Genomic DNA, 18,526 nt, shown 5'->3' with positions numbered 1-18,526 from the left:
GAACACAAGTTCCTTGACCACATATTTTTTGAATGTATTTGTTTTAAATAAATAAATTAATTAATAATGATATTTATAACTATAATTATTTTAGACGTATCAATTAATTATTTATATATTAGTGCACATAACTGCTCCTAGCTATCATAGACTCACAATTGCTGAAATTCAATTCACTATTAATTCCTATAAGCTCATAAATAACCCCCATAAACAACACATTTCTGATGTGTGTGAATGCATTACTTAAATGTTTAATTGTTTAATTGCTTTTCCTATTCTGTGTTTGACCGGGTTATATATTTTTTATATATGTCCTCATATCTTATATATATATATATATAATTAAATGTGTAAATTAAATCTTAAATATGTGCAGCAGGTATTGTCTTTCTAATTCTACAGTATAAAAACCGAAAAATATATATGTAAGTAAATAAAAATAAAAGAACCGATTATTTATTTTTTTTTCATCCTTGTAGACAATTCAGATTTTATCAATTAGCTAGACTGAATATAGTATTCTTTTCTTTTCTTTTTTTTAAGCAAAGGTAATATCACACTTATCACAAAACTTGTCTATTTGTGTGGAAAGCTTCTGGCTGTGTGATGAGTCACCAGTGAGCTGAAGGAGTCGACTCTTATCAGTGAACTGAACTGAGTTACTGCTGACCGGGAAAAAGAGCCGCTAAAGTGACTCGCTTACTAGAAATTAGGGTGCGTCTCAAACGGCTCACTAGCTCCCTAGCTACGAAGTCAATTAATTTAGGGCTTCTGCAACCATTGTACTTAATGTGTCTAATAAAGGAAAAACATTAGAAACTAATAATTATATGTGTGTGCACAGATATCAACACTATATACAGCACAAAGAGTATAATAATAATTTATATATTATTTAGGCACAAAAGATCACATAATACAGTTCAGTGATTCACCTAGTGCCCTACATAGTGAGCACTAAGCCATTTGAGATGGACCCACACACAGTTCACTAAGCCAGACTGTTCCAAATCACACCAGAATCTTCTAGAAATAAAGCTTTAAAACGATCCATAAATTATTATAACAAATTAAATAAATTATAGAAAAATAAATAATTATAAAAATAGGCAATTTCTGTACCATTTCTATATTTGCTCCAAATAAACAATGCAGATTTTCATTTTCTAAAAATAAACAAAAAGTCTTGTTTTTATACAATTTATTATTAAGCTCCTTTATTTCTGTCCATCTAACATTTTTTTTGCCATTTTATTATAATAAATGGTGAGTCAGTATGTTCACAAGATTTTATGTACATAATGTTTATTTATTTAAAATAAGTATTTAAATATGCATTTTATGTATTTGAATTAAATTTGACTTTTAAACAACCTCAAATATTTATAAGCGTAATTCATAGTATTGAATTTTGACATTTTTTGTGTTCTAAACTTGTGAGGTGAAGCAGTCTGCTATTAAAAATAATTTATTTCAAACTAACTTTCAGATTACAAAAAAATCTATGCATTTTCTGATTTTTTATATATATATATTTTCAGCTTAAAAAAAAATCCTTAAATTTGCTGATAAAAAGTCAGATTTATCGTTTTCAAATAACAAATCAGATCAGATCATATATTTAAAAAATATCTAATCAATGAAATTTCAAATTAAAAAAATATCTATACATATTTTCAGATAAAAAAAGATCTATATATTTTCAATGAATTTTCATATTTAAAAAATAAATTATCTATATATTCTCGAATATATTGTATATTGTTTTACTAAATGTTTTCCTCTGTTTTAAGTGTTAGGTTATATAATACTATATTATTATATGATATATACTATATTGCAGGTCTGAAATGCAATAATGGATGTATATTAATGAATTAATTGAAGTTATTGAGCAGATAAAACATGACATATCTAGGATTCAAACTGTCTGTAGTCAAATAAATCTCAAAGATTTAAAGAGAAATTTAAGGAATATATTGTTTTATTAGCATTTTCCAGTAAATCATTTATATCATATTATTTGCGATAAAGAGCTTCTCCACTTAAGTGAAAGTTCAGTGAAATGAAAGTGAAAAAAAAACAAATCCTACTATATATAACCACTTTTATTTGTGGACACCCCTTCTAATGTACACACTTAAACAGCTTGTTTAGCCCCTGTGAATAGATGCTTCCAATAGAATAGGACTCTGGAGGAGAAACTGTATACATGAATACATTAGGGATCATCCAACATCTTTCTTGTTGCTACTGAATGCAATCAAATCCTTACACCAATGTTTAATAATCTAGTAGAAAGTGTTCTATGAACAGTATAGAGACAGTTAATCCAACAAAAGCATGATCAAATCTTTTAAATAGGAAGACACAATGAATAAACTGGTGTCACAAAACTTTTTTCTCTATATTGAGTACTCAAAACCTGTTATAAACACAATGATACTTGAGTACTTATAAAAAATAAGACATCTTGGGTAGTCGTGGCGATCAGTTTCCTTTGTGGGCAGGCAAGGTGACACTTATTTTAATCTGGTCCACCTGAGAGAAAGAAAAAGAAAATAATATATATATATTTTAATCAATGCTAAAATTACTGTGTTACTCTACCCAAAGCTGTTCTGTGAAGTAACGCTTTAAAACATCTTACTTCACAGATGCCGAAGTGGTTCATGAAGACGTCTCCATTGATGTTCAGGTCTTTCACTTTCTCCAAAGGATCTCGGCGCTGGAACTCACAGAAAAAGTGTCCGTTCACAATGACCTAAAGAGGCGAGAGCAAAAGATTTGTATCCTACAAACTTTAGTTCTTGTTTTCTGCCCGTTCTTGGGCTCCCTATCTCCTTTTAAGGGCGTTTTTTCCCGGCTGTGTCCCAATTCACTAGCCTGGGCAGAAGAGGATAAAAAGAGGAAAAAGAGGATAAAGGTACTGGACTAATCTGAAGCTACCGACAACATGGTAAGAAGAGCACAGTACAAAAAAAAGAGGTGTGTTAGGGGTGTCACGATTCTCTAATTCCTCGATTCGATTTTATTTCCGATCTTAGGGTCACGATTCGATTCGATTCTTGATTTTCTTTTTTCTTTTTCTTTTTTTTTACAGCAGAGAGACTTATTTCAAAAGGTGGGCTTGATATAAGTGATGCAAAGTGATACAAGTGATCTGTAATACACCACATTAGGCACTAATGGTCAAATTTAAATAATTGAATTAAGATATATATGTAATGCCATCTAGTGACATTTTTTGGTAGCAGCAGTGTGCACTATTAAAACAGCAATGTGCAACATAAAATAAATAAATAATTAAAAATACAGGAACAGTCATGTACAAAATAATAGAACAATTAGAGCCTAAACAAACTGAACTCTAAGGAAAATAAGTTTTTTTCTATAGCAAAGATATATTATTAACTTTATCTGAGAGAAAGATGCTCCTTAAGGTACCAAAACTATTAACATATTTGAGGCTAGACAAAACAACTGTTATTTTTATATATTTTTAAGTTTTTCTTTAAGGAGATGAGAATGTCCACATTCTCTGGAGAACGGCCTGCTCTTTGAGCTGTCACAATGCGGCTACAGTGTGCTGCGCCATTTGCGTAGCGTGCGTCGATCCGCCTTTTGTCTTCGAGGCTCGAGACAGTGACATAATTGTGATCGATTTCGATGAAATATCGAAATCGGGACACCCCTAGTTTGTGTGGATGTTTTTTAATTTAGCGCCTTCAACCAGAGACGCAGCTCCCCTGTGTTATACTGAAAAGCTAATTAGATAAAAAATAACCATGCAGAAGACTGTTGTAAGCAACACGTTTTTCAAGAATACAATGCCAAACCACATGCAAAGACACTGAGTGTAAAGGAGCATTTCCTATACGCTGCAATCTACTATTTTTACTCTTTTAAACTCTGTACCTTGAAGTTATCTGGTTTAACAACCATGAAGATGTCGAAGGCGCTTCCTTTGACAAATGGAGACTTATAAAACTCGACTTTTCTTGTCCACCAACCACCTTGGCAACTGTCGCAGACCACACTGGAGGTCTCAATGCGAGGGTTGAAGTGGAATGCGATGTCTTCCCTGTTCTCTAACATCAGATTTATCGCAAAGCTGAAAGAACCACACAAAACGTATTACTTGAAATGCTGAAATTTGGGAAAAATACAATTTATTTTTACGATACTTATTTTGTTGGATATAGACCATATATATGAGATATCAGCCATAACATTATGAGCATTGAAAGAATAACCATTCACAATGTGGAATTAGCAACGTTTGGCAACCCGTTTGCTAATGTGACATTAGAAACATTGCACGACCCGGCCGCTGCATGACGTTAGCAATGTTGAACAACCCTGTTACAGGCATTGCTAACATGGCATTAGCAACTGGCATTGCTGATGTAGTATTAGCAATGTTGAACAACCCTGTCGCTAGCGTTTCTAATTTAGCATTAGTGATGTTGAAAAACCCTGTCTCTAGCGTTTCTAACTTAGCATTAGTGATGTTGAACAACTCAGTCACTGGTACTGTTAACCGAAAATTAGCAACGTTGGCCGACCCTATTGCTGGCATTGCTGATGTAGTATTAGCCATGTTGAACAACCCTGTCGCTAGCATTTCTAATTTAGCATTAGTGATGTTGAAAAACCCTGTCGCTAGCATTTCTAATTTAGCATTAGTGATGTTGAAAAACCCTGTCTCTAGCGTTTCTAATTTAGCATAAGTGATGTTGAAAAACCCTGTCGCTAGCATTTCTAACTTAGCATTAGTGATGTTGAACAACTCAGTCACTGGTACTGTTAACCGAAAATTAGCAACGTTGGCCGACCCTATTGCTGGCATTGCTGATGTAGTATTAGCCATGTTGAACAACCCTGTCGCTAGAGCTTCTAATTTAGCATTAGTGATGTTGAAAAACCCTGTCTCTACCGTTTCTAATTCAGCAATAGCGATGTTGAACAACCATGTCGCTAGTGTTGCTAATTTAGCATTAGTGATGTTGAACAACTCAGTCACTGTTACACGATGGCTTACTTTTTGGCATCTGTTGGAACGACACCCTGGAAGAACAAAGCCTGTCCAGCTCTCAGGCCTCCAGCTATTGGTCCTGTGTAGGTTTTGCTCTGTGGTGAAGATAAGAATTGCATGTTTAGGTGTGAGTGAACTGCATCACCACATGAGAAGTTAGGATACTATGGAAAATGCAAATTCATTTGACCTTTATTTGATTGTAGAAACACTGAAAAAATGATGAGTAAAATGTATTGTTGACCGATGCACAGTTAAATGCATATTGCACATTTTCTGTTAGTACAATAAACCTCATTTCAATCCTGAAATATTACTGTGTCCATCAGTTATTAGATATATCAAACTGAAAGGGCTGTTGCAAACACCCAAATATTTAGAACTAAAAATGATTAAGATTAATAGGGGTGCCCAAACTTTTTCATATGACTGTATTCTTCAAACCACAGGGCTGGAGATCCGGGTAGTTTCCAGAAGCTTTATAACGTCCACAGAGCCGTGTTACTCACAGGGTTGCAGACCGGGTATGCCTCTCCAAACTGGACATCGGAATTCCTCCCACGTGAGTTTTCTCGGCTTTGTTCTTTACCAAAGGTTGATGTGCTCCAGTTCTGGGCAGAAAAGAGAAATATATATAAAATGAACATTGTTGTTTTATTCTATAAACTACAGACAACATTTCTCCCACATTCCACAATTCAAAAATATTGTCATTTAAAGCATTTATGTGCACAAAATGAGAAATGGCTGAAATAACAAAAAAGATGCAGAACTTTCAGACCTCAAATAATGCAAAAAAAAAAAAAAAAACAAGTTCATATTCATAAAGTTTTAAGATTTCAGAAATAAATCTTGACATGTTCTCCTCCACCTGTCTTACACATTGCTTTTGGATACCTTTATGCTTTATGCTATTCACTCCTGGTGCAAAAATTCAAGCAGTTCAGTTTAGTTTGATGGCTTGTGATCATCCATCTTCCTCTTGATTATATTCCAGAGTTTTTTTTAATTTGGTAAAATAAAAGAAACTCTGATTTTTTACGTGGTCTCTTATTTTATTCCAGAGCTGTTTAATACATATTTGTTTTTGTATAAGCTTCATTCAGAATACTGTTATGGGAACCCAAAGTCTTGCGCAGTGATGCAGACACTGAATATAAAGAGAATACGATAGTTGTCTGATTATTCAAGTAGCCGTGTAAACGGCATACTCAAATTATTTTAGATGGAAGTAAAACCTTAAAATATGATAAAAAATAAGAAATCTGATGAAGAGAGCAGGATTTCCTTTTTTGGAGCGGCCCGCAAGATATTTTAGAAATAGAATGAAAGTTGGCCCGCTGTTAAGCAGGTTTTTATAATGTGAGATTCAAAGTTTGAACGCTAGGTGTCAGAAACGGGCCAAAGAGTCTAAAAGCGGAGAGAGTGCGCATTTCAAGCGCAGAAAAACGGGCCAAAGAGTCTAAAAGCGGAGAGGGTGCGCAGTTTTAGCGCAGAAAAACGGGCAAAAGAGTCTAAAAGCGGAGAGAGTGCACAGTTTTAGCGCAGAAAAACGGGCAAAAGAGTCTAAAAGCGGAGAGAGTGCACAGTTTTAGCGCAGAAAAACGGGCAAAAGAGTCTAAAAGCGGAGAGAGTGCGCATTTCTAGCGCAGAAAAACAGGCAAAAGAGTCTAAAAGCGGAGAGAGTGCACAGTTTTAGCGCAGAAAAACGGGCAAAAGAGTCTAAAAGCGGAGAGAGTGCGCATTTCTAGCGCAGAAAAACAGGCAAAAGAGTCTAAAAGCGGAGAGAGTGCACAGTTTTAGCGCAGAAAAACGGGCCAAAGAGTCTAAAAGCGGAGAGAGTGCGCATTTCAAGCGCAGAAAAACGGGCAAAAGAGTCTAAAAGCGGAGAGAGTGCGCATTTCTAGCGCAGAAAAACAGGCAAAAGAGTCTAAAAGCGGAGAGAGTGCGCAGTTTTAGCGCAGAAAAACGGGCCAAAGAGTCTAAAAGCGGAGAGAGTGCGCAGTTTTAGCGCAGAAAAACAGCCCAAAGAGTCTAAAAGTTGCCGTAATTAAGGAGTTTTATATTAAGAGACATCATGATATGAAACATCAATTTGAAAAATCTTAGTTTACACAACACTGTCAAAGATAAAGATAGTAAGTAAAGTAAAATGATGTGTAAATGAAAGTAATCAGGAAAATGTATCATTTAAAGTGGTATATTTTATTATTTGTTTTATTACAGAGTCTGTGGCCCGTGACTTCAAATATATTTCTCCTCAACAAAAAAAGTTTGGTCACCCCTGCAATAAACCTCAATATTTATTCACATTATTTCTGCTATTTGGCTGAAAAAACGTAAAAGTAAGAAGACTGACTTACATTTACATAGCCCATGGTGTTGATTAAGACTATTCCACGGATGTTGAAGGTTTTTACTTTCTCAACTGGAATTCGGTGATCGAAATTGCAAAACTTCTCACCGTTTATATACACCTAAAAAAAAGATAAAAAGTTATTACCGAAAACTTTCAGTTTCTATTCAAGTGTTTTCTTGGTTTTAGGACATTTTTGCATCTTTAACATACCTCATATCCTTCTTTTTTAATGACCATGAACATATCGAAGGCTGATCCAGGGCACAGAGGAAAGGCTTTGTTGACGTAAGAAGCACCCTCCCAGCGTTCATTCCTGCAGCAGTCGCAGATCGCTGACATGTTTCTAATGTCAAGTTTAAAGTGAAGGGCAATGTCATTCCCGCTCTGGAGATCTATGACAAACCTGTGTGGGAGAAATTCCAATGAGTAGGTAGAGTTCAATCAATCAATCAATCAATCAACCTTTATTTTCACTCGGGAAGAAACATTGAGGGTGACCCTCATTTACAATGTTGCCGAGCCTTTATTACATCAAAGGGATTGAACACATTCAATGATAATTAAGAAAAAAAAAAAATAATAATAATAAAAAATAAAAAATAAATAAAAGTACGCATTTTAAATTAACATTTAATAAAAATACATATGTAAAACAGAAAATACTAAAATACCATAAAAAAAAAACAAATTTGACATAAAAATAAAAAATGTATAAAATATAAAATAAGTAAATAAGTAAATAGATAATAGTAGAAGTAAAGTCAAATATTAAAAATGATAAGTGATTAAATGAGTAATAGAACTAAGAACAAGAATGAAAATACAAAACATTAAAATGAAATAAAAAATAAAAGTTATAATGAATAAACAAAATAAATAAACAAAATAAATAAAAAAATAAAAAATATATAAATAATATGAGAAAAAAAAGATAAACTAATAAAAAAGTCACTTAAAACAGTCACAGGCTTTCTGATGGTGATTAGAAACTAAAAGTTTAAAATGATTCAGTGATCCCAGCGAGCTGAGCTTCAACATTTCCTGTAGTGAATTCCAGCTCGCTGGTGCTGCTCTGTTCTGTAGCTAAAAGCAGATTGTCCCAGTTCACTAAAAACTCTTGGTACCTGACAGGTGATCTGCATTATTATTAAGTGAGATCAGTGAAGAGATATAAGATGGCAAATGCCCAGAGAGTGATTTATAGATTCAAGAGAGTTGGAAGAAAAAGTATGTGAACCCTTTGGGATTATCTTGATTTCTGCATAAATTGGTCATTAAATGTGTTCTGATCTGCTTATTAGTCAGAACAATAGACAAATCAGAGACTGTAAAAAAAAGATGGACGCCGTGTCGCCGTTCCCATTCTTTCAATGAAAAATCGTCCTCCATGTTGGCGATCCTGAAACCCGAGTCTGTGTAGTAGAGACCAGAGGAGGGAGAAAGACTGTGGAGAGACAGCCTACTCATTTAAATACCCCCTGCCCCTGAGGGCTGCCTCCACAGAGCTCACACAGTCTATGGTCCCACCCATACAGTCATTGGTCCCACCCCGGCTCTAGGTGTAACCCAGCCCTTTTACAATAACCACACCTTTTTGAATAGAGCTTAATAACGTTTTAAAAAACGAATTCTGTGGGGATATACAAACTTAACAATATAAGCAGAGGTTACACTAGCTGCTGCATTTAAATAAAGGAGGTAGAATTACAGTATATTAGAAAAAAAAAACGTGATTGAAAGTTGTCTGTTTTGCCATTGAAACCTATGGGGATGGGTGGAGTTACACAGCTTTCTGCAACCGAACAGCAGGGGGCGCCCGACCTGTGGTGGCTTCACTTTTGAGTGACTCTTGATGCTCTGTTCAGCTATACACAGTCAATGAGACAGTGAGCTCCAGCACTGTGGTAACGTGATACTATAGGAAGCAGCACCTTTGCAACAACAAGTCCAGTCGTGAAATTTCCTCACTGCTCACTACTAAATATTCCACAGCCAACTGTCAGTGATATTATAACACAGTGTAAGTGGGTAACTGGGAACGACAGCAACTCAGCCATAAAGTTTGGTGTAGGGGGGATTATGGTGTGGGAAGTATATGTTCTTGATGTATTGTATTGTGTTGTCAGTGTCAGGACTACATACTCAGTGGCTTTTGGATCAACAACCCCTTGGTAATATATAGCCATTCCAGGTCTCAGCCCTCCGGGGATTGTGTCAGCGTAGGGAAGTCTCTATAATAAAAATGACAAGACAAATACCAGTCTCAGTTTTAGCCTGCAATGCTGCTCACAGGATGCTATTGGTGGATTATGCTTAGCTCAGCAGTGAAACTGAGGGGTTTAAGAACTCAGGCAGCACTGCTGCACTCGTACCAACATACCACTACCATTTCAATGATAGTAACCACTGAATAACCCACCACCCAAATTGACCATTGAAGAACAGGGTAAAAGGAGGATAATAATAATAAAGTAAAAACAGAGAATTAGATATAGAACTACAGTCTGTAATTATTATAGAACTAAAATGTGTCCTATATGATCATTGGAACTGGAAAAAATTAAGGAGAACTCCAGTGTAAAATGGACTTTTGTTGTAGTAAAACATGATAAAAAGTTCTTACCTTTGATGAATAGCACACCTCCGTTCTCTCACAGCGTTCTGAGATCCAGAAATTTTAACAGTTTGTCCGAACACCCTTCAGACTGGGTGACACGGAGCATAATTTACCCTGATAAATCACTTTTTACACCGTTATCCAGCTCAAAGTAGCTTCAGAAACTTTCTGGATCTAGGAACACTGTGGTAGAACGGAGGTGTGCTATTTATCAAAGGTACTGTAAGTACTTTTCATCATGTTCTCCTTTAATAAAGTCTTACTTAAGATACTTCTATTGAACCTCATTTTATTGGTTACTCACAACGTTGCTGAGTCGATTTGTCACCTCTGAGTCAATGGTGGACAGATTCCACCGTGAGATTCCCAAGCTGGTCATGATTTTTGTCCTCACATCGTTAAAGAGGGAAGATGTTTTCCAGTCCTGTGTGGAGCACAGTTGGATGACAATGTGGTCAATGTCTCAAAATAAAAATGCTTGAATTTGTTTGAAACCTTTGATGATACCAAATTTAGGACAGTTCAGTTTAACATTTAGGGCTCTATTTTAGCGATCTGCAGCTTGATTTAGGTCGTATCGATGTCTTTGGTATCGATCACTTTGTAATTCTCTGAATTAATCATGGGTGAGTTTTGGACGTACCGTGAAATAAACCAATCATTGTGTCACTTGCCATTCTCTCTAAGAAGCAGGTGAGCTCTGACTTTGGCACATTCGTATCTTAACAGATTCCAAGGTCAATGTAGTATTAACATTGGCATTTGGCTGCAGACATCCATAAATAAACAGAAAGAAGTACAGGCTATAAAGCACCACATAGTCCTTAATACAAGCAAGTGTGTGTAAAGAAAAGTGTATAAGGAATATATGTATATATGTGTGTTTCTGTGTGTTTGTTTTTATATAAAAGCAGGAAACACTGGAGCTCAGTCAGTTGTCACATTACTAGAGTCACGCTTCCCTCTGTCTTTCAAGCTGATCCGGACTCCATTTCTCAGAATGCCACTGACACTCCTGATCATCATCACATGACACTCACTCGTCTCAGTTGCCTGATTATTGATTGTTTTCACCTGCTACTCTGTCTATGTATACCCTCTCCTTTCTTCAGTTCAAGTGGCTAGTTTTGACTAGCCACTTAGCATTACTAGCTTTCCTGTCGCTCTTGTTAGATTTTCTGTGTATGACAATTGCTACTCTATTTTTTACTTGAATTTTTGCCCAGCCATTATATGCTAAGTTGTCCGAGCTTGCATTCTTTGGTATGTACTTTGGTTTGGCATTTATCCTAGTCTTGTAATAAAAGCCTCTCTCCTTTTTTTAAATCTGCATGTGTCTGACTTCTGTCTAGTCCTGACAACTAGTTTTGTCACCTCCTATAGATATGTGTTCCTGTGTGTGTATGTGTGTATAAGTTCCTGTCAGTGTAATAATATAACTATATATCAAAAACATTTGGGGTTCATACTGTCTCCAATGAAGAAAAGGTGTAGGTAAATTGTCCACACAGTTTTTATATTTTATGTTTTTTATGGGAATGTATATGGTTGTATAGAAACAATAAAATTACACACTGTACCTTTAAATGTCTATAAAAAGGAGAGAATATGCACTCACCCATTTGTGTCCCACTGAAACATTGACCGTCCCCTTGAGAGAGAAGGGTACAGCGTCGCTGGCTTCACTCATCCCCACATCGCTGACTGCTCTGTACCGAACCCAGTACTGGTGCGCCATCTCCAGATCGGTTAGTGTGAAGCTTTCTTGTGCATCAGGAGTGTCTTTGAACTCCCAGGCTTCAGAATCTGAATGGCTTGCTTTGTATTCTACTCTGAACTTCACTGGCACTCCAGTTGGGGGCTTCTGAAGCTTGAGGACCACGCTCTTGTCCAAGATCTCCACCGTGGGCAGAGGAGGCTTGGACACAGGCTGGAAGCTGCCATCCACCATTTCGCATTTTTCATAGCGGCGTATGGAGGTGCCTGGGTTGGAGGGGTCTGGGATTGTGGCGATGACGAACATGGTGTTGGGCTTGTTCTGGTTGCTTCGCAGAAGTTTTTAAAGAGCAAGACGTTCTTGTTCATGCTCCTAATAATTTCTGGGTTGTTGAACCAGCGCAATCCATCAATTTGGTCAGTTGGAGTTTTTGGTTGCGAAGGAAGCTTCTCAAAGTCGTCGAATATGGTCGGAAGGGATGCCAGGATTGGGTCTTCGTCCTTCAAAGACGTGAAGGAGAAGCATATGACCGTATCCACTGTGCTCTTACTGAGAATGCTGGTGAACCTCTCCGAAGAAGTAACTGTAGATGTAATGCTGCTCAGTTCACCGATGTAGTCGTGCAGCCGATCTACTTCAATCTGGAAGCTCTCCAACCACTGTTTTAGGATTTTAGGTCTAAAAGGAGATGCCTGATGGATTTTCAGAATGTTTACCAACTCCTGCTCGTTTTCCTCCCCACTCCGGATAGCAGGGAGGAGCCTTCGCAGTTCTTTCTTGAACAGCGACTTATAGTCACTATACAATTCCAGGAAGGTCTGCAGCCTTTCTTTGACATCTGGAAAATCATTGACTGTTTTGTTTTTAAGCAAATCTTGGCATCTCATGTCCACAGTTGTCAGCTCATCCAATGCACTTTCAACTTTGTTTAGCAGGCTTTCTTGGACACTCCTCTCCAGTTTAGCTGCTCTGCTGTCCAAAGAGGCAAGGGGATACAGAGTAACCTTCAACGGCACGGCTTTGCTTTTATCCTGCTTCAAGAAAGATGGCAGCTTCTTGTACAACTGCACGGCTTCCGCGAACGTGGTGGGGTTCTCCTCAAGCTCAAAGTCGCCGTAGAAAGTGCAGTTGATATTTTCAGCCAGGCTCTTCTCCTCAGTGCTCAGGTTTACAGACGCTTTGCCGTCAACAGGAAACATCTTCCTAACCATTGCCTCAACAGCTCCATCGACCGATTTTACGTCTTCCTCTTCTGAGGTCATTTTATCAAACACCATAAAAGCCTGAGCTCTGTAGTCCACACCCGTAACGACATGAGTGGCGTTCTTGTCCTCGAACACCTGAGGGTAGGTGATTTTGCTGAGGTGCTTCATGGTTAGTTCTTCGCGTCTCGTTGTCTGGATGTACTGCATGGTAATCCTCGACTGGTTTGTTGAGGACTTCTGGTCATTTAAGTATTTGGCTGAGCCCCCAACCTCCACCAAGCCCCCCAGAAAGCTGGCTTTAAGGGAAGCGCTCACATTCAGGAGTCTGGCCTTTTTCTGGATTGAGTCCGAATTGGAGTAATGCACCTCTGTATTTGGCTTTTCCATTGGTCGCAGATCTTTATTCAATTCCTCTTCGTCCCAGAGAGTAACACCTGAAACAAGTGACCAACTAGAATTGATTTTTCATATATAATTTCATGACTACACATGTACTACTGTACAGACTTCAACTACAGGGGTTGGACAGTGAAACTAAAACACCTGGTTTTAGAGCACAATAACTTACTGTGGCGACGGACAGTGCTGGTGGAAACAGGAGAGTTGAGGTGCACATTGAATTCTGCCGTGATTTGATCAGCCGTGGTTTTATGTTTTTTGGATACAATCCGGATTAGCACCCGAACATCCCTTTCAGACAGCTTCCTCTTACAGCGTCCACAGTTAATCCTGTTGGATGTGGTTGGTCCTTCTTGGTGGTATGCTGACATTACCCTGGATACCGTGGCTCTTGATGCATCACAAAGTCTTGCTGTCTTGCTCACAGATGCTCCAGCAAGACGTGCACCAACAATTTGTCCTCTTTTGAACTCTCGTATGTCACCCATAATGTTGTGTGCATTGCAATATTTTGAGAGAACTGTGCTCTTACCCTGCTAACTGAACCTTCACACTCTGCTCTTACTGGTGCAATAATGTGCAATTAATGAAGATTGATCACCAGGCTGCTCCAATTTAGCCATGAAACCTCCCACACTAAAATGACAGGTATTTCAGTTTCATTGTCGAACTCCTGTACAACTACAATGCATTTGGAAAGTCTTCACACCCTTTTAAATTCTCCACCAGCAACTCAACTATACTCAACTCAATAACCAATACGTTTTCAAATGGACATTCAGTATTCAGACCCTTTACTATGGCACTTGAAATTTAGCTCTAAAGGCTTCCATTTCTCTCAATAATCTTTAAGATGTTTCCACACCTTCAATGAATATTACCTGTAATGAAGGAATCGTTGCGGCAGTCGTACAACCTGCCCAGATGGAGGGGCCTTCCTAGAGCTGCAATTGTAATTGTTGAATCTGCAAAGGTAAAAATGCAGTCATTTAGAAGAGTGGGCCGGGTCTTGAGTTCATTTCCTTCTTATCCTAAACACAGAACAATGAATTGTTTTAGAGGAAATTTGTGATTTTTTCTACTTCACTACTGTTTGACTTGTGGTGTTCAACAGGGTTTGATAATAGACACTTCCTTTTCTCATTCTCTATCAATACCATCCATCCATCCATCTATTGTCAACCACTTATCTGAGATTCAGTCGCAGAGGTATCAAACTTCCCTTTCCATTGGGGAATCCCAAGACGTCCCTAGACCAAAATGGTGATATAATCACTCCACCTAGTTCTTGATATAACCCGTAATCTTCTCCCACCTGAATGTGGCCGGAGGAACACCTCCTTAGTGAGGTGGCATCCTTATCAGATGCTCAAACCACAAAGGAGCAACCTTTCTACTCCTAGTCCCTTACGGATGACTGAGATTCTCACCTCATGTCTAACTAAAACCCCATCCATCCTTCTGATTCTTGTATATCTCATTCGTTTGGTCCTAACCCAAGTGTAGGAACAAAGATCAACTGGTAAATTCGAAAGCTTATATTTCGATTCTCTGGCCAATCTCACGCGCCATGGTTCCCTCACTTGTGAACAAGCCTGAGAAACTCGAACTCCTTCACTTGGGGCAAAGACTCAGGAATATATTTTGGTAGAATATATAATAAATATATTAAAGAAGCTTAGTTGGACTGGAGTTTGTCTGGAGTTCTCTTGAGTCTCTGCAATATGCAATATGGTGTCGGGTGTGGTATATGTTAGATTTATCTGGATAGGTGTTTTATTGAACGATGAGAAGCTGGAATAAAACGAGCTGAAATGAAATGAGTTTTTTTTTTAATGTAAGGAGTAGAAAAATTTGAAAATGTAAAAAGTAGAAGTAAAAAAACATTTTGCACATGTTTACTTACCTACTTTCTATTTTACGCAATACCTATATTACCTATAGTAATATAGACAACACAGAAAATTACCTTGACCACGGAAGCTCATCCTTTCAATCAGTGATGGCTCGATGCCTGCAAAGGTAAAAATTGGCAAAGGGATTTTTTAATAGAGCTTCCTTACCTACAGTTCTCCATATTAAATAATATGAAAAATAATATGGAATTTCATTTGAAAGTCAGGACTTACTGCGGGAGCTGAACAACTCGATCTCAGGTAGAGTTCGTCTTTGGGCTGACATTTCAAAAACAGATAAAAATATGCATCAGAAATAGTAAAAAAAAAAAAGAATTTACTACCCATTGTGCTTACCTTCGCATTTACTTATAGTTAAAGTGATATTTTGTAAATTATGTGAAAATCTGGTGAGAATGTGTAATTGCGTAAAGCCAGTACAAGAGACCTTTAAATGCAGGTTAATGTAAAAAACTGTACATGATTTTGAGCAGTACTACCAGAGACTGTAAAAAAAGATGGACGCCGTGTCGCCGTTCCCATTCATTCAATGAAAATGAAGCCAAAATCTTCCTCCATGTTGGCGATTCTGAAACCCGAGTCTGTAGAGCGCAGTAGAGACCAGAGGAGGGAGGAATACTGTGGAGAGACCGCCTACTCATTTAAATAACCCCTGCCCCTGAGGGCTGCCTCCACAGAGCTCACACAGTCTATGGTCCCGCCCATACAGTCATTGGTCCCACCCCGGCTAGGTGTATTCCAGCCCTTTTACAATAACCACACCTTTTTGAATAGAGCTGAATAACGTTTTAAAAAATTAATTCTGTGGGGATATAAAAACGTAACAATATAAGCAGATGTTACACTAGCTGCTGCATTTAAATAATGGAGGTAGAATTACAGTATATTGGAAAAAATGTGATTGAAAGTTGTCTGCTGTTTTGCCATTGAAACCTATGGGGATGGGTGGAGTTACACAGCTTTCTGCAACCGAACAGCAGGGGGCGCCCGACCTGTGGTGGCTTCACTTTTGAGAGACGATGCTCTGTTCAGCTATACACAGTCTATGAGTACTACTAATCTTATGGACTGCAGCTTTAAGCAATACTTTAAGTGATGTAGAATTTTACCTGGAACGTAGGAACTGTAACTGTACACGGAGGTAAGAGGTTCCCTCCTTCCCAGGAATGGCATTCTAGATGTTTGGAACTCCATGACTGCAAACATAAAAATAGGCTTTGAGAATATTAATCAAAATCATAAGAACGGCATCAATAAACTAGAAAAGTGCATTTTCTGAAGGAAATACAGAATAGTTGCAACACATCATTTTTGACTTACTAGATACTATGTTGTAGTACTAATAGTAGTAGCAGTGATAGTACTAAAAGGTAAAGCATTAATTGCATTACTGCTAGTAATTAGTAATGAACATTCAAGATATAATTTTAGTAGTAATCATAATAGCAGTATTAGTGGCAGTGTTACTAATAGTAGTAACAGTAGTAATAGTAGTAGTACTAATAGTAATAATAGTAGCAGAAGTAGTAGTATAGTAGAACTTAGTAGTAATAATAATATTTAAAATAAAAGCAGCAATGGTATTACTATTAGTAATAACACTAATAATTTGCATTTATTGCAATGCATTATTAGGAATAGCGGTAGCAGCAGCAATATAGTGTTACCATTAATAATAGAAGTAGTCATTTTAGTACTAACAGGAGTAGTAGTAATAAGAGCTGTACTAATAACATTAACAGTAATAATAAGAAAAAAATATAGCAGTATAAATTAGCAGATGGAAAAATAGTTTCTAATAGTAGTAGTAATTGTATTTATTGTAATAATAGTTCTACTGTTAGTAGTAGTAGTAGTAGTAGTAGAAGTAATTATAGTAGCAGTAATACCAGTAGTATTAGCAAAGTGTACTAGTACTAATAGTAGTATTAGAATACTAATAGTTTATAGTATTAGTAGTAGCAGAGGTGGAAAGTAATGAATTACATTAACTCAAGTTACTGTAATTGAGTATACTTTATGAGTAATTTGTAATTTTTAAAGTTTTAAGTTTAAGTCATTTTAAGTTTTTAAAATAGGTAATTTTACTTTTACTCAAGTACATTTTGACACAAGTAATTTACTTTGCTACATTGGAAAACTCCCAATTATTGAGTAAAAAATAAAATGCTGGAACAAAAAACAATTGTCTGAATTACAATAACGAGGCAATAACGTCCTCATGCAATGCAAAATGTGCCCCATCGGACAGAGCTGTCAGCCTTCAAAACTTCCACATCAAACCGAAGAAAGCATGTGGTGGAGTGTTTTTATCACTAAACAATCTGCTTAAATGTTAAAAAAAAAACATGGAAATAGCAGTTAAAAGCATAGCAATGACAAGTCAAACACTTTTTAATAGTAAAGAAAAAAAATGGATCATAGAAACCTATGCCACTTGTTTTTGAAAATGTTTTATGGGGTGGTCTGAACAAATACTGCCTGAATGGTCCAAATTATTATGTGGAATAATAGTTCATTAAATACGATTGATTTATGATATGTTCTTACCTTTTTACATAAAATAATTAAAAGTAACTATGTAACTTTTACTCCAAGTACATTTAAAATTGAGTACTTTTTTACTTTTACTCGAGTAGATTTTTAGATGGTTACTTTTACTTTTATTTGAGTAGAATTTTAGCTAAGTAAAGGTACTTTTACTTAATTACAATTTTTCTGTACCTTTTCCACCTCTGAGTAGTAGTAGTAATAACAGCAGCAGTAGTAGTTTTATTAGCTTTAGTATTAGTATAATGTTAGTATATAGTATATATTAGTATATTAGTAATAGCTATATATTGATCTCACCTTCTCAGTAAGTTTGTGATTAAAATCAGGCAGGCAGGTAAACCAAAGAACAAGCTCTGCGGTTGCCAGCTGTTCTCCTATCTTCTGTTCTGGATCAGTCTGAGCATGCTCTGATATATGCAAACATACAAACATCCCATAATAATACCCTTTACTGGAAAAAAAAGCATGCAGTTGTCATCTGCTCATCTGCACATCAGCCCCCAGTGTTAGAGGTTGGAATGTGGCGCAGTTAACACCCATTTGTGTTACGGGATAGGGTGGTGTTGGATCCAAGTGCAGAGCAAAATGGTTGTTTGTTTTGGGATGTATTTAATAATTTATATCTTCAGTCATATATGTTTGCTTAGGCATATTTATAATTATTTGATTACTCAATTGTTTCTGATATTTATAAATATGTTTTAATATTGTTTGTGTCA

At 36.7% G+C, this 18,526-nt stretch overlaps 1 protein-coding gene across 1 annotated transcript; it reads right to left on the bottom strand.

The window, feature by feature from the left end:
- Positions 1 to 1,969: 1,969 nt before the first annotated feature.
- LOC103033171 (cytolytic toxin-alpha) lies at positions 1,970 to 18,199 on the bottom strand. Its single transcript, XM_049469704.1, is given in 16 exon segments — positions 1,970 to 2,544; positions 2,654 to 2,767; positions 3,922 to 4,117; positions 5,048 to 5,136; positions 5,551 to 5,652; positions 7,405 to 7,518; positions 7,611 to 7,803; positions 9,543 to 9,631; positions 10,322 to 10,441; positions 11,636 to 12,063; positions 12,066 to 13,373; positions 14,220 to 14,303; positions 15,308 to 15,352; positions 15,468 to 15,512; positions 16,364 to 16,450; positions 18,105 to 18,199. Coding segments are annotated over 15 exon segments (3,063 nt in total). The 5' UTR covers positions 16,449 to 16,450; positions 18,105 to 18,199; the 3' UTR covers positions 1,970 to 2,493.
- Positions 18,200 to 18,526: the final 327 nt, after the last annotated feature.

This window comes from Astyanax mexicanus, chromosome 21 (assembly GCF_023375975.1).
Source record: "Astyanax mexicanus isolate ESR-SI-001 chromosome 21, AstMex3_surface, whole genome shotgun sequence".
Taxonomy (NCBI): Eukaryota; Metazoa; Chordata; class Actinopteri; order Characiformes; family Acestrorhamphidae; genus Astyanax; species Astyanax mexicanus.
This window is presented reverse-complemented; position numbering and strand designations above follow the sequence as displayed.